The sequence below is a fragment of the Pteronotus mesoamericanus genome, unplaced genomic scaffold (assembly GCF_021234165.1).
Source record: "Pteronotus mesoamericanus isolate MK-2021 breed Mesoamerican mustached bat unplaced genomic scaffold, CSHL_Meso_final scaffold_408, whole genome shotgun sequence".
Taxonomy (NCBI): domain Eukaryota; kingdom Metazoa; phylum Chordata; class Mammalia; order Chiroptera; family Mormoopidae; genus Pteronotus; species Pteronotus mesoamericanus.
In genome coordinates this window covers 2,387,944-2,403,246 of record NW_026555315.1, presented here as the reverse complement: position 1 = coordinate 2,403,246, position 15,303 = coordinate 2,387,944, and the positions used below count along the sequence as shown (strand labels likewise).

General features: G+C 60.6%; 1 protein-coding gene across 3 annotated transcripts in view; it reads right to left on the bottom strand.

The window, feature by feature from the left end:
- The window catches only part of CYTH1 (cytohesin 1), a 65,394-nt gene that overhangs the window by 26,629 nt on the left and 23,462 nt on the right, over window positions 1-15,303 (bottom strand). For 2 of the 3 annotated variants that reach the window (XM_054593330.1, XM_054593328.1), the window contains exon 1: window positions 5,182-5,290. The exons of the other annotated variant lie outside the window; for it this stretch is intronic. In XM_054593330.1, coding sequence (XP_054449305.1) covers window positions 5,182-5,209 — 28 coding nt within the window. In that variant the 5' untranslated portion in view covers window positions 5,210-5,290. Of the gene's footprint in view, window positions 1-5,181; window positions 5,291-15,303 lie in introns of those variants that run through there. 3 annotated transcript variants of the gene reach the window in all.

The window sequence follows — 15,303 nt, the reverse complement described above, 5'->3', positions numbered from 1 at the left end:
ACTAATTCTAGATGAATCAAGGATTGTAATGTAGAAAAAGAAACTGTAAAAGTTCCTCAATAACAAAACAGATTAATAGGGTCACAGTCTTGGAGAGTTGTCTGGTTCCGTGCACTCAGATAGGAAGTTTCTGAAGGGAAAACGAAGTCCTGTGAGCTGAAGGCAAACCAGCAGCACAAGAAAGCACGAGGCAGAGGTTCTGTCCGTAACCCCCAGGGACAGGCGGCTCCGTGAAGACCAGCAGGACAAAGATGCGCACACAGCGCAGACAGAGCCCCACCCGAGGCCACCGCTGAGGAGACGCTGAAAACGCGAAGGCCGCGCAGGCGGCCTTCCATCAGCCTGGCGGGAGCCCTCCTGTCCGATGGCAGAGCCGGCCTGGGTCGTGGGGTGCAAGGCAGGCCCCCGGGCAGCACCTGGCCTGCGCACGCCCACACCTGTCGCCGGCGACGCCACTTCAGAGGCTACCCGGCTGCAGACACCGGGCGCCACCTTAGCACTACGTGGTCCCAGAAAGGAGCGAGGCGCTCTGGGCGTATGGGCCTGGGAGGACCCCTGAGACACATGGGGTGCCACAGGAAGGGAGGGGACAGGCGCAGGGCGCCAGTGCTGGGCAAGGCCCAGATCCTGAGGCCACCAACAGGGACTGTCAGAGACAGGAGCGGGCGGAGGCTCTGACCTTCATTTTGGACCCTCTGCATATGCCCAACCCTTAAACAGCAGAGCTTCAACCAGGCGGGCTGGCCCACGAGCGGGCTCTTTTCATAGCCGCTCCCCGCTCCTCGATCTGCAGCGGGGCGTCCTGGGGGCGGAGGGCCAGCTGTCCCCACTGACCTGGGCCGCCTCACACGGGGGCTGAGCAGCCCCAGGTTTTGGCATCTGCACTGTCCTGTGTAGGGGGCCTGGAGCTGATCCCCCTGGATATACAGGGACAACTTAAGTTTGGGAGGCATCAAAAGCTACGTGTGGATTTTTCCCACGGGGTCAGCACTCCTAACCCCATGCTGTTCAAAGGTCAGCTGTATTAGGACCCACGACCAGGGCATCAGTCCATGTTGAAATCTGCATTTAGAAAAAAACACAGACATGTCACCAGCCACCCAGTACTGTGGTAGGGACACAGGTGAGCCCTGTGGCCACATCGGCGCCCGCCCCGCTGCGGCAGCGCCAGGGCGCTGTTGTTTTCTGTGTGGGGTCCCCTGGGGTCTATGAATCAGAACTCAGCAGAAGATACAAGGGAGCAGAGACTGAGAGCCAGAAGCGGGGGACGCAGACACGGCTACCGAGTCTTTTCAGGCTGGAAGACGGGCCTCCATGATTTCTCTGCAGAGCAAGGAAGGGCACACCCAAGGCCAGAGGCCCTTTTAAGAAACAAGAGGCTGCTGGGCGGCCCTGAGCTGGCAGGCGGAGGGCAGCGGGACCTGGCTTCCCGCCTCCGTCTGCCCCAGGCAGTGTGTCCCCTGCGTCCACACCCCTAAGGCCAGCATGTGCCCAGGAGGACACGTGAGGGCGTGAAGTCGCCACGTGGTAACCGTGCTCTTCAACTTCGCTTCCCAGCTGACGCTGACGTGTCTGCGGGAGCCCAGCAAGGGGCCCCCCGGCAGAGCTGACCGGCTGAACCCGACCGCTCGAAGACACTGTGGCCCCGTGAGTCTGGAACCACCCTGCAGGCAATGATGGCGCCGGCCGCAAGGTGAAACCCGCCCGGGTCTGCCACAGCTGACGCTCTTCACGAGGTAAACAGGAGAAGGCCTGCAAGCCCTTTTCTACGAAGGAAGTCTCAGCTGCGCAGAGACAAGGACAACATAACTTCAGTAAAGGTGCCTTTGGAGGGTTGTCAAATGCAAGAGAAATGTGAAGAATGGATACTATTAAAAATTTCTGGAAGGTCTAGCTTCTGCCTTTGAAGTAACCAGCAGCAGACTGCAGGTAGGTTCTGTCAGCTGCAGCCACCAACACACTTCCAAGAGCCCGCCAGAGCCGCGGGGGGGCTGGGCACCCCATTTCCTAGGTCTGGACGCCTCCTACCGGGGTCCGCAGCCCCCGCCTCGTCGTTGCTGTAGCGAACGGGGCTCTCACGCCCCGACCGGTGCCTGCCTCTCCGAAGGCCAGCCTCAGACAACCGTGCCCGCGCCTTGCACCCGCCGCCCGCCTGGCCGCCCTGGGGTCCCGCCCACCAGCGGCCGGCCGTGGCTGCGGCCATAACGGGGGGGCTGGGGAGGCTGCAGGAAGCCTCGGACCGCTCTGCCTTCCTCTGCTCGCCTTCCTCACCAGGGAGAAAGGGCGGTTCTGACCCTCTGTCCACCACCACGGGCACTGGGCCGCACAGAAGAGCCTAGGAAATTCAGACCAGAGCGAGTCCCTTCAGGACCTGCCACAGCAGATGGCGATGCCAGTCTGCTGTGCTGTGTGCTTCGTGCGCCAAGCGCTCCTGCTTAAAAATAAAAATCTATTCATTTGTGATTCTGCAAAATGCAAACTCAACCCGTGAGAAAGGGCGTGAGAACTATCTATGGGAACATGAATTTACAGTTACAGCACTTGCCCTTCCAGCACCCAGCTCCGCCGCAGCGGCCTGTCCAGTGCGGGGCGGGCAGAGCCACAAGGAGCGCCTCAGAGCGTGGCGGGCAGGGGCGAGGGGCAGCGCTGCAGGTGCAGCCTGAGAGCCCGGTGTCCTGGAGGAGAGGCCCAACGCCCGATCCTCTTTGGAGTATCTTCCTATAAATTACACTGTTTTATACTCACATGGCACCATATAGCTTAAAACGTTTTCTTCATTTCCATCTTAATTGGAACTTTACAGCAAAGCCCAACAAGGCGTGTAAACAGCCCACCTAAGGCAAGCCACTGGCAGAGCCGCGCTCTGGCTCCCGGTCCCGGCGGGAGCCCCCAGCTCCTTCCTCCCAGACCGTGAAGTCCAGCTCCCGCCAGCTCAGCGCTCCCCACCGGGCCCTGGGCAGCACGGGCCCTGCCCCCGCTGGGGGCTGGGGGGACGAGGAGGCCGGGACATGGCGAGGCGCCCGGGGTAGAGCAGGGTCTGGGGCCCAGGGCTTGGAAGAGAGCCCAGCAGGCGCCCATGAGGTCCTCACGCGCTACGCAGCAAGGAGCCCGGACTCCCCCACTGAGAGAAGGCTCACAGGCCAACCAAGGGGCGCTAAACACTAAAAAGGTGAGAATGAGCAGCTAAAGCCAACCTGGGGCGGTGAAGAGAGCAGTGCCCAAGTCCGCCAGTCCTCCAGTCACCCTTCTCCTAGATTTGTTACCCCTGCCCCCCCGGAACAAACCCAGGAAAAGCAGCTCTGTGTGGAGCGCGAGGCTGCTGCTTAGCTCCCCCCCCCCCGCCCCCGCTGGGACCCTGGGGACCTGCCGAGGAAGGCTCACGGCCCATCCGCCTGAACCTCATGAGGCCACATCTGCGCCTCATCTCAACACGGGGGCTTCCACACCAGCACGAGGCAAGGGGCGCCAGGCACAAATGCTGCCGGGGGGGAAAAGTGACCTGCCTGTTCCTGAGGGTTCCTTACTCCTTACTCCTTATCCAAGCAAAGGTGCCCGTCATTAATCCCGCCCCTACGCCCAATCTCTAAACCTGGCCCTGAAACGGCGCCCCACTCTGACCACGGAGCCAAGTGCATGCAGCGTGGCCAGTGTTAACCCCGAACGCCTCTAGGATGGCTGCAGGCCCACGAACGGGTCCCCTGGTTCAGACTCCGAAGTGACTACAGAACAGCACCTCCTCCCCGGGTCTGAAGCCAGGCTCACGTGGAAGGGCGCAGCCAGAGCGGCCACGGTCTGCCCAGGCCCGGCCGGTCACGCCTCCTGCCCCAGCACCACCAGTGATGGACAAGTGTGTAATGTCCTCTTCCACTCTCAAAAGTGTTCCCTGCTTTCCAAAATTAATTTTTTTTTCTTAAATCCTCCCCTGAAGACACGCTTATTGATTTTAGAGACAGGGAAGGGAGGTGGGGAGAGAGAAACATCGACGTGAGACAGAACCACCGACCTGCTGCCTCTCGCACACCCGACAGGGACCGAACGGAGGACACGTCCTTCTGTAGAACAACGCACCAACCATCTGAGCCACACCGGCCAGGGCCAAAAGCGCCTCCTTCTGACCTAGCGACCTGGGCTACTGTGGGCTCAGCTTTCAGACACAGCGCCGCGCATGGGGACGGTCACCTCGGCCTCGGACTGCCTGTTATCGCCCCCCTTCAAATGTAAAGGGTTGCGGACACGAAGCCGGCCCTCCCCCCAGAGCCTGCCACACGGTGCAGCTTCGCAATCACCCCACAGACACAGTCCCAGACCACCTGGGCACGAAACCGTAGGTGCAACTTTACACTGTCATTCACGGTGGACCCGATCAGGAAAAACAGAGAAAGAAGCCCCAAAGGTTCCTGGAACCGCCACAGACGCCCCCCCCCCCCTCTGAGATGCCCGATGTTCATTCCAAACGCATTCCCACCAGGACGGCAGCCGCCCCCCCCCCCGCACCCCTGCCCCGGACCCCGCCCCCCCACGCGCCCTGTGCACATCCCGTGCGCCCCGCGCCCCAGCAGGGCGGGGAGCCCGGAACTGTGCTGAAGATGGCTCTTCTGCAGAGCCTTTCAGGATTTATAGCCACAGAACTTGTCATCCTTTTACTCACAGCGTCACTGTTTACGTGTGGGTGTGGAGACGGAGGAAGTTTAAACAGCCCGTGCCTCGAACCGAAAGGTTCCGATCCGATTCACCACGTATGTTCCCCTTGTTACCTTTGTCGCAGAACCCAGGCATAGTTCACCCTGACCCTCAGTGCTTTCAACCTGGTGTCTAATGTCTTTACTCTCCGGTGTCACACTCGCTCCGGACAGATGTGCGATTCCCAGGGCTTCTGACAACTGTTACTTGGATGCAGGAAGCCCGGCTCCATGGCCCAGGCAGAGCGCCAGCTCCCCAGGGGGCATGGGGCAGGGGGGACGGCTTCTTTGTCACACACACACACGCACGCACGCACGCACGCACGCGAGCCCTGGCTCCGGTCACTGAGGTGCTCTGCCGCCGCCCTCAGAGAGCAGCGAGGCCCACAGCGGTCCAGGGGGCAGCTCCTCCCGAAAGGCGGTGCAACTGCGGTCCCGGGTCTCACGCCGCGGCCCGAGAGAGAGACACCCCAGCCCACGCAGGGGCCGCGACTGCACTCACCGTCCTCCTCTCCAGTTTTCAGGACCATCTTTCTCCGTCACAGCAGGACCCTGAGGGCTGCTCGCTAGCTGTTCCGAGGAGAAAAGTTCCCCTGGGAGGTGGGGCTGGGTGGGGCGGGGAGCACCTGTGGGCCGTCTCCCGCCGCCGACAGCTCAGCGCTGCTTCCTGAAGACGGGAAGCCGCAGGCTGCGCCCCGGCACCAATGGGCCCCGGCCTCCAGCCGCGTCACCCGTCGCTCTCTCGGCAGCCACCACCCTGTTCCTGAAGTCAAGCTCCAGCAGTCCCGGCCCCGCCCTCCTCCCCACGGCCCGGCCTGGCCCGCAGCCAGGGCGGCTCACGGCTGCGCGGGGCTTCTCAGGCTCCACCACAGCAGCGGGCGCAGCTCGCCGCCCCCTCTCCACGTTCCAAGCCCGTCCTTAGAACAGGGTCTTGGGAAGCCTGGTCCCCACCCTGAAGTGGCGTAGCTGTTTCCCGAGAGAATGACTAAGAACTCGTAATTGCTGGATTAGACTTCTGAGGTCACAGGCAAAAAGCAGAAGGTGGACTTCAGAGGCAAGAAAAAAACCTGAGGGCCACACTCCCAGCACAAGTTCCTCATTCTCCTGGCTCCTGGCTCCACCAAACTGTCCTTCTCTGCGCAGCCTCATTCCACATGCGGTGTTGAAATCAGGTAACAGCAACAAGGGGACACCCGCGTCCTGCCACCCAGGGACAACCAGTTCTTCCGGCCTTTGAGTACGTGCGTTCTCTCTCTCACAAGGCTCTTTATGGCTCTTTCTGTAGCTCCCATATCTCTCATGTGTAATGATGAGATATAGTTCTCTTACTAGATACACTTATCTCAAGATCAGTACATAAACACATACATACACAGAGAGACCGGTATGGAAAGACAGACATACGTGTATAGGCACAGAAAGAGAGAGTTGGACACTTTACATGCTGCCTACAACCAGCCACTGCCACTTACAACGAACACTTTCCATGTCTGTGAATGGCCGTCTAGCACACTGTTTACAACCCATGACGTGGACGTCACACTCACGCATTCCCCTACTGTCAATCTTTAAGTGGCTTCGATTCCCCCCAGTCTTGTCTCTCGTCACTTCCGTAGCAAACACCCCTGGAAGCAGAACGGTGGGGCCCAGGAGCAGTTTCCCCAGCAGTCCCTCACCAGGGACAGCCAGCCGCGGGCACCACGGTGTCGGGCGCCCTCGTGTGCTCGCTTCGCGTCAGCCTGGCCTGGCCCAGTGCGGCAGCCCTGGTGGCCCCCACGTGGCAAGTGCCACTGCTGCCGGCCCCCCTTCCCAGATGAGCACACTGAGACTCGAGGACACCACAGGGCTGGCCTGGCATTCGACCCTGGGTAGGGGCTACCGTCAGGGTCGGGGCTACCGTCAGGGCCCAGGCCCTGGTGCCCTGCCCCCCGGCCCCGGCAGTACCACAAACTTGCAGCAGGCACGGCGGGGGCGGGGGCGGCCCTGTGCTGCGGGGCCCCACCCTGCGGTCCCGGGCCCTCATCCCAGCAGAAGCGCACCTATCTGCGGCGGGACCCCACACTGCCTCCAGCCACCCTCCAAGGGCGCCGCCAGGGCCTCGAGGGCGTGGACCTGACCCATCCTTTTCCTTCTTGCCAAATCATACACCTGCACGCAGGTGGCGGGGTGGGCAAAAGGAGGGGCACGGCTGTGAGCACACAAAACCGAGTTTATTCCTGTGTTGCTGTTTGTGTTAGCACTGTAAGCCTCCTTTGGCCCACCCCAGTATTTTTTTAAAACCTTGTTGTGTAGAGGTTCCAACACAAACCTCTTTACCTTTCTTTAAAATTTTTTTAAAAAGATTTTCTTTATTTGTTTTTAGAGAGGGGAAGAGAGGGAGAGAGAAAGGGAGAGAAACATCACTGTGTGGTTGCATTTCGCGTGCCCCGTTCTGGGGCGCTGGCCCGCAACCCAGGCCTGTGCCCTGACTAGGAATGGAACCGGCGACCCTTTGGTTCGCAGGCTGGCGCTCAATCCGCTGAGCCACACCAGCCGGGGCAGGACTCTTAACTTTTAATCCCATACACTGATGTCACAGTTACGTTTCCTCCTTCCCACCCTCCCTCCACGCGGAGTCCCAGGAGAAGAAGCCTCATCCTGCTCTATCTCAAAACTGAGGTTTAACGATCTCCAAACCAGCATCTCTACCCTTCGACACCAGGGCGCATCCTGAGGCCACTGCCACCATCTGCTGTCAAGGGGCGAGCATTTCTGCAGTGGACGCCATGGGCAGCTGCTTTGCTCGGAGCTCCGACAGACGCTGCCCACGGCCTGCGTCACCCGCAGGACGCCCTTTCCTCTGCCAGCCTCTGGGGGAAAACGGCTTCTCACAGCTCAAAGTTTGCATGGCCACCAGGCCGAGATGCCGAGTGTCTTTTCCTGAGCCCCAGGTATCCCGTCTTTTGTGAATCGCTTGTTCGCACCCTTCGCCCGTTTTCCAGCTGGTTATCTTTTCTTGCTGATTTAGAGATTACTAATGTATATGTTGCAATGTTTTTCTCGCAATCTGCCACTTATTTTTAACGTCAATTGTGTTATCTTTTGTCTCAGAGAGTTTTGATGTTCCAGTCAAGTCCCTAATCTTGCCCTTGCTGGTTCTGTTCACATTCTTGGGCACCTGGGGCACCGAGCACCGGAAGCACAGCCGGCAGCCAGCACCCGCCCTTGGGGCGCTTGCACACGGTCCGGGCCGGGATGGCAGGGGCGAGAAGCAAATGCACGGGACGGGATGTCAGACAATAAAGGCTGCCTGGGGGCCGTGTGGGGGTGGCGCGGGCAGGGACGGGGCTCCTGAGGACAGCCAGAAGGCCAGTGTGGCCAGCACCAAGGTAAGAAGGTGAGGTGGGCGTCCGCAAGGAGGATGGGGAGGGCCAGCCAAGGCCCCGGAGGCTGTTGCGAGGGTGCTGTTTCCACGGTGGGTGAGCTGGGCAGCAGCTGCCGGGGCCTGGCACGAAGCGTAAGCTCGGACGTCCGCAGCTGCTGAGGAAGGGCAGGCTGAGGGGGAAGGGCAGGCGCCGGGAGCCTGCTGGGAGGCGGTCGCAGCCCCCTGCGGGGAGCAGGGCAGCCAGGCAGGAGCGGTCAGGCTCCCACTCCGTCCACTTTAGGCCGAGCCCAGGACTTGCCGTGGAGCCCACATGGGGGGGTGCAAGGGGTCGTGGAGGAGCCCGAGGCTTCAACCTGGGTCGGGAGGAGCATGCAGCTTCAGGGACAGGCCCACCCGCTCCGCCCTCCGCCCCCCGGCCCTATCACGCTGTCCACAGGCTGCCCGTGCCCGCTCTGCTCCTCTGGCTGGTGACACTCACCTCTGCTCTGACTCACTGCCGCATTCCTGCCACACCGCCCAGTTTGCATTCTCACAACAGGGACCCCAAGCAGTCACCCAACCATCCCTCCTGTTGGTGCAGGGGCCACCCCACAGACGGCAGGCCTTCAGGGCAGGTTCCTGTCGGGCTCCGCCTCCTGTAGCCCGGGTGGAGGGCCGACCCTCAGGCCTTGCACCTGCGGGCGGGGCGGGGCACAGCTTGCCCAAGCCCACCCTCTGCGGTGTGATCTCTGCTGTCCCAAAGCCACTGCGACACCACACTGCCTGTTAAAAAGGAGGCAACGAACAAACCGCCTGTCTTCAACTCCTGCAAACAGGAATCTGAAGCACCAAATTATATGTTTGACTCACTCATAGGAAAGTGACCATGTAGTTCATCATCCATATGGGGACATTTTTGAGACTGAAAAGTGGGTGCTGTTCAGAATGACATCAGCCACCAGGCACGGAGCAGGGCGGCCCTGGCGAGCTGAACTGAGTCACCACGGCTCCCCGCGGGTCTGGAGCCCCAGCCCCAGCCCCAGCCAAGCTGGGGACAGAGGCTGCTCCGGGGAAGCTGCACAGAGGCCCCAAGGACACTGTGGAATCGCCAGAAAACAACGCGAGTCACCGGGCCAGCTCAGGGCCGAGGCCCCAGGGCGGAGTCAGAAGAGCGAGGCAGGAGACGGGAACTGGCCGGCTGGCACTACGCCAGCCACGGGGCGCCGCCCCACCGCCGGGCGTATGGAATCATGCATGAGGCTGTCTGGAGGCAGGTGTTTCGACTCCAGACGCTTCGTATTTTCACTTAATGAAATGCCTTACATAGCCTTAACCCTTCCCCCAACCTGCAAGCATGTAACGGCTTCTAATGACGTTAGGAGAAAACTTACAGGAACACACGCAATATCCTGGGGAAAGCTTTTTTCTCAGCTCGACCCCCACATCGGTCATAACCGCAGGGAGAGAGACGTACTCAAAGTGGGCCTGGAGAGTCAGGGCAGGGGCTGGGGATACCGGCAGGGGTGACAGAGGCCCCAGCGTCAGCCCGCGGGAGAGGCCGTTCTCAGGGCCAGGCCTGCAGGGCCGCCGGCCAGGAGCTCTGGCGGAGGGTCCCGCTAACCCTCAGCGACGGGGCTGGGAGACCACCCCGGGCCTCCCCGCCCTGTCGCCCTCCACACACGGCAGGGGGGGACTGCACAGAGCGGAGGTGCTGGGGGCCACCCCGAAGTCTCTGGGGCCCCTGCCTCTGCCACCGAGCCTCGGCTCCTCACCCGGACTCCAGGCCTTCCTCCCTCGGACCCCACTGCCCCGCCTGCCCCTCGGCTCTCACTGCCGCTGCACGGTTTTTCCCTTTAAGCAAAACAACACACACACATCATATGAAGAGAGCAGCACCTAAGGCTTAAAACAGAAAACCACAGCTTCCTGCCCAGGCCCACCCCGCCCTCCAATCCTGCTCCACAGGGGAAGCTCTTTCAGCTTCTGCTTCTGCTCAGGCCGGCACCTCTGAATAACAGGCCCACACCCTGTTCTCAGTTTTAGATGTGACCGGCCGCCATGGAAGATGAAGAGCTAGCTTTCACCCTGACACAGGCACGTGCGCTGGGTACACTTGCGTATACATCTCTGATTGAGTTAGTATTTCCACATACATGGCTCACGACTTAGCTAAACCAGGTGTTGGGATTCAAGGCGCCACAGAGGCAGTGATGTCTTTTTGGTCCTGCTGGCTTTGTTCTCTCTCCATTAGTGGTCGGTCCCCCAACCCTCTACCAGGATAAAACCACCAATGTAGTCCATGTGCCGTGTGACCTGTTCTCCGGGACGCCCCCCCCCCCCCCCCCCCGCCCCCCGTGGCCTGGTCTGCTGCCCCTGAGCGCGCACCCTCCGAAGGCCCTCAGTCACTCCCAGCACTCGTCCCTCTGCTTCTAGGTCTTTCCTTCTCGGACCACGTACTGGTTTTGGTGGAGCAGGGTCTGGAGGGGTGGGCTGCGCATGCCTGAAACACGCTACTCCTCCCTCACGCTTGGCAGACCCCTCAGCTGGGCACAGGGCCCTGCGTGAAGCCGCTTTCCTCGGGGCGCCAAGCCAGCCCCGAGCCTGGCCCTGCACGGCGGTCGTCACGGCGCCGCTCCTGTTCGCAGGGCGTTACATGTGGCCCTCGGGCCCGGGAGGCTTCCAGGGTCTCACCTCTGTCCTCGGTGCGGTGACATTTCACAGTAAGGGGGTGAGGCTGAGCCTTTTTTCATACTTTATGTTATTCCCCAGGTAGACCCCAGTTCTGAAGTCTTCTAGTTCTCTAATAATTTCCCATCCTTTCTCTTTCAGTTCTCATTTTTTTGAATTTGTATTAAACACTGGATCTCCAATGCGGATCACTTACTTCGTATCTTTCATTTCTATTTTTAGCTCCTCTTTGAGCTGCCTTCTAGGAGATACCCTTGCAAAGCACGGAACATGTCTGTCTCCTCAAAATCCCTACGCTGAACCGCCACGTGCCGGTGTTTGGAGGTGGGCCGTGGGAGGCGGGCCAGAGGTGAGGGTGGGGCTCCCGCGAAGAGACCGGTGCCCCAATAAGAAGATGCCAGACGGCTAACGGGATCCCTTCCCGCGTGTGTGGACACGGCGACGGGGCAGCCCCTTGCAAAGCGAGAGAGGCCCCACCAGACCTGGGTCGCGCCCACCGGCGGCCACGCCCTGAGAAAGAGCTGCGCTGGCCCCCAGCCCGCGAGCCGGTCGCAGGCCCAGGCAACCGCAGCCCTCCAGTTTCTCTCCCAGCCCTTCTACGGAAGGCTCTGTCTCCGCTGCCCTGAGTGTGCAGGAGCCCACCCTTCGTCCCCACGTGCTGTTCTGACAGCACCCAGTTCCTGTTCCGGCGGGTTAATGCCCGAGACAGTAAGCACGCAGTTCTCCAAGCTCTCTCTCTTCTGCATCTCCCGTGAGCGGTCTCCTCAGGTTTCTGTCCCCCGTGTGCCTTGTTGTCTCACTGACGTCGAGGGTCTTCTGTAACTGTCTTGTGAGCGCAGGCTGCTTCCCCGCCAGCGCAAGCGAGGTGCTGACAGGCCGGCGAGAAGCTCTGGGGGTGGCGGTGGCCTTCCAAGGGGCAGGGGTCATTGTAAAACAATAAAGAGGAACTGTAGGTCCTTTTTTCCTAGGCGAGTGACCAACAGAAGGCGCTCTCAGGCTGCTGGCTGGCGTTTGGTGGGCCAGGACCTGGCCAACAGCCTTCGGGAAGCCAGCCAGAGTGGGGAGGAGGGAGCCCCCAGGTACGCGGCTTCACTCCCTCCGCACCTGCACACCCTTTTTGAGAAATAAACCGCCACATTTTGCCAAAGCTGGAAGAGAAGCCTCCCTGACGCTGAGAGGGGAGGGAGGCTCCCCACCCCCACGCCCACCCCACGAGCACTCTCCAGCCTCCTCAGCACCAAGCCCCGCCCCACGCTGGCCCCGGAGGCCCTGTGCCTCCACGCCTTTCTGGGACTTGGGGGCATGTCATTTTGCTTCCCGGTGCCCCCCTTCCCAGGGCATAGACCTCCCCTGGCAAGCGGCTAGCGGGAGAGGGCCCGGGGCGCACAGCGCGCGGGCTCCGCCACCCTCCAGGGCCCTTGGAGGGTGGGGGCGGCGACCAGGCCCTCGGTCCTCTGCGGCCCACGCACGCCCTCCTGAGGGTCGCTCCCACTCCGGGCACCTGAAAAGCACGGACTTGTGCTTTTCCCCACAGACACGACTGGCATCGAATAGGCCTTGAGGAAAAAAGACGCCAGGACGGAGAGAGAAGCCCGTGTGGCAACGAGCTCCCGAGCGGAGCTCCTGGTCGGGCAGAGCCAGCGGGGGTTCTGGTCGCCTCTGCCCCCAGGCGCCTTTGTGGGGCAGAATTTTACCATTTTTATCATCAAAAGGAAAAGTCAAAATCAATTAGAGGTCAAAGAAAAACCCCAAACCCCAAATCATGCCTTTTCGCCCTTTGTTTATTCTATGCACACTGTTTGAATTTCATTTTTAAAAGAAGAGTCACCATTTATTCTAAGAAAAAAATAAGAACGAGAACGGTGCAATTCTCCCCAGTGTCTGACCTTCGTTTCCATGAAAAGCCACCATCAATGCCATCAGCGCGCGGGCCCTGAGCTCACTGTGTGTGCCCCTGGGACCAGCGCCGAAGGCTCCCCCCGGCGCTCGGAGGGCCCGCCTCCGTCTGGGACCAAGGCTGCTGCCTGCGCATGGGTGGAGGGAGCACCGTCCCCGGGGACCCTGCCCAAGGGGTGCCCCGCAGGACCGTCACCACAGCCCTAGGGACACCTAGAAGCTGTCGCATGTACTTCAGAAAGTCTGAATGTGACACGTTCACAAGGCTAAACAGTCATCCTTCTTCACAAAGACGGAGACATGACACAAATCACAACAGAGAACAGAGAACGGAGGAGGAACCTCATGTCGTGATGAGCTCAATGAGCCCAACGAGCTGCCACAAGTTTTAAATGCCCTTTTAAAAAAAGTCAGAAAGAGCGGATGTGATCCATTCGACCTGTGCTGCCCCCTGCTGACTATGTGGAGACATGGTTTAGAAAAGGTTTGTGATGAGCCACTTTTGCCACTACACTCAAGGCCTTTGGAGTGTCCCTGTGCCGGGAGGGGAGACTCCTGTCCTGCCCGGTACACAGGCTGCGCTCCGGGGACACCCGCCAGAGCTTACTGGCTGAAGAAGTTTTGTTCATATTACAGTGGGTTCGCCCACTGCGCACGCACTCCAGTTACTCTGTGGGGCAGGCCCCAGCCCCGGGGAGACACAGACAGCGAGTGCGCACCGTGCGTGGCCCACGGACTGGCAGCCCCGGGACCGGGGGGCGCGCGCGGGAGGGAGGGTTACGAGCACAAAACGTGGCGCGCAGAGCGAGCATCGCTGAGAATGGGACAGCCAACCTCCCCCACAAGCAGAGCCCAGGAAGATGGCGCGCGAGGACCAGGCTTCTTCCCCCTCAAGCCCTGTGGGTTAGCGACACACATTCACGTTCTCTTCCTCATCTGCACCACACGGACCAGCGAGAGGAGCCGTGCCTACGAGGTTTGAGCACCAAGGCCGCTTCCCCAGGAAGAGACCTGGGCCGGGCGCCCGGGGCCTGTGGCGCTGCACCTCCGCTTCCAGCTGTGCCGTCTGAGGAGCCATCTCGTCACCGGGTGACCCTGCCTCCCTCCCTTCCAGCCTGGAGGAGCCTGACAGTCTGCCGGGGCTCCCGGTCTTGAGCTGGCGCGCGCGCGCGCGCGCACACACACACGCCACTCAGTGTTTTAAAAAATGTACAGGCTGCCCTGGCCAGGGGAGCTCAGGGGACTGAACGCTGGCCTGCAAACCAAAAGGTCGCTGGTTCAGTGCCTGGTCAGAGCGCATGCCTGGGTTACAGGACAGGTCCCAGGTTGGGGATGCGCGAGAGGCGACTACACACTGATGTTTCTCTCCCTCTCTTTCTTCCTCCCCGCTATCTAAAAATGAATAAATGAAATCTTTAAAAAAAAAAGGCACATGCCAATTACTCTGCCTTCCACTGTGTTCAGTTTTCACCCTGCCTGGTGAGCTGTGACGAGTACCACGTTAGCTGGGTGCTGGGCGCCCAGGGAGTGGCAGCAGTCACATGACCCACCACAGGGCGCGTGGACAACTCGGATCTGAAGGTTGGGCTCCAAGCAGTTAGAGGAAGAATAGCGAAAACCAGCTCCTGGGGGAGGAGGGGCGAGTGGGGGCAGTCCAAACAAGGAGCGCCTTTTGAGAAGACCCACAAACGCAGCAGCCTCTGGCATCTAGGAAACCCGGGAAGATTCAGACACGCCACATGGCCAGGGTCCTGAAGGAGGCAGGAGCCGCCCCTGGGGAGCTGGGTCCCACCTGGGAGAGGTGGGCGCTTGCAGACAGAGCTGCACCGCATGAAGCCCTTCGAGACCAGGCTGCCTGGCTCCCTTCTGCCCTGTAGCAAGGCCGGCTGGTGCTTCAGCGGGTGCTTCAGCTCTCTAACAGCGGTGCCCCGCCCCGCCCTCCCAGGGGCCTGGCCCCACCCACCTTCCCTCCACTGAGCTAGTCCTCAGCTCAGTCATCCTGCTCTTTCTGAAAGTAACATTATACCCAAAGTCATAGAAAAAGCAGCTGTGATAGCTGGGCTTCAGCCTCTTCCCGGCCAGGAAACCTCCCCGGAAAGATGCCTGCATGAACCAAGGGACCCAGGAGAGGCAGGGTCGAGGGTCCGACAGCAGGAAGGGCCCACCAAGCACCAGACCCATGGAGCAGTCAGACAGCCTGGTGAGGCTGGCCACACCACCCCCAGGACACGGGACTCTGCACAGCCCTGCCCACCATTGGTCAGGCACCTCGCAAGCAGGTGTCATTTTCAAAGAACAGCCACTTTCGCAGAAACATGGGCTGTTAGGCCTCCACACAGCAGGGCCCGCAGGCACTGTCATGGGGCCCCTGACCCTGGACCCATGCCCCGCAGCCACCTCATCCTGCTGGGACGTGGGCTCTGTCCAGACGCACACGGCAGCACAGGGTCACCTGTGCCGTCCCTTGGCTCCCAAACCACCTCACGATAGCCCCTCTCCATAGAAACATGTTTAAGAACCACAAATGTGAAGCAGGAGGCAAATATTCCCTAAAGGCTAAATTCCGATCTACTTGTTTATTTTTATCGAGGTAAACGGCTTGCCCTCGTGGGTGTGGCTCAGTGGACTGAGCGCCAGCCTGCAAACCAAAAGATCGCCAGTTCGATACCCAGTCAGGGCACATGCCCGGGCTGCGGG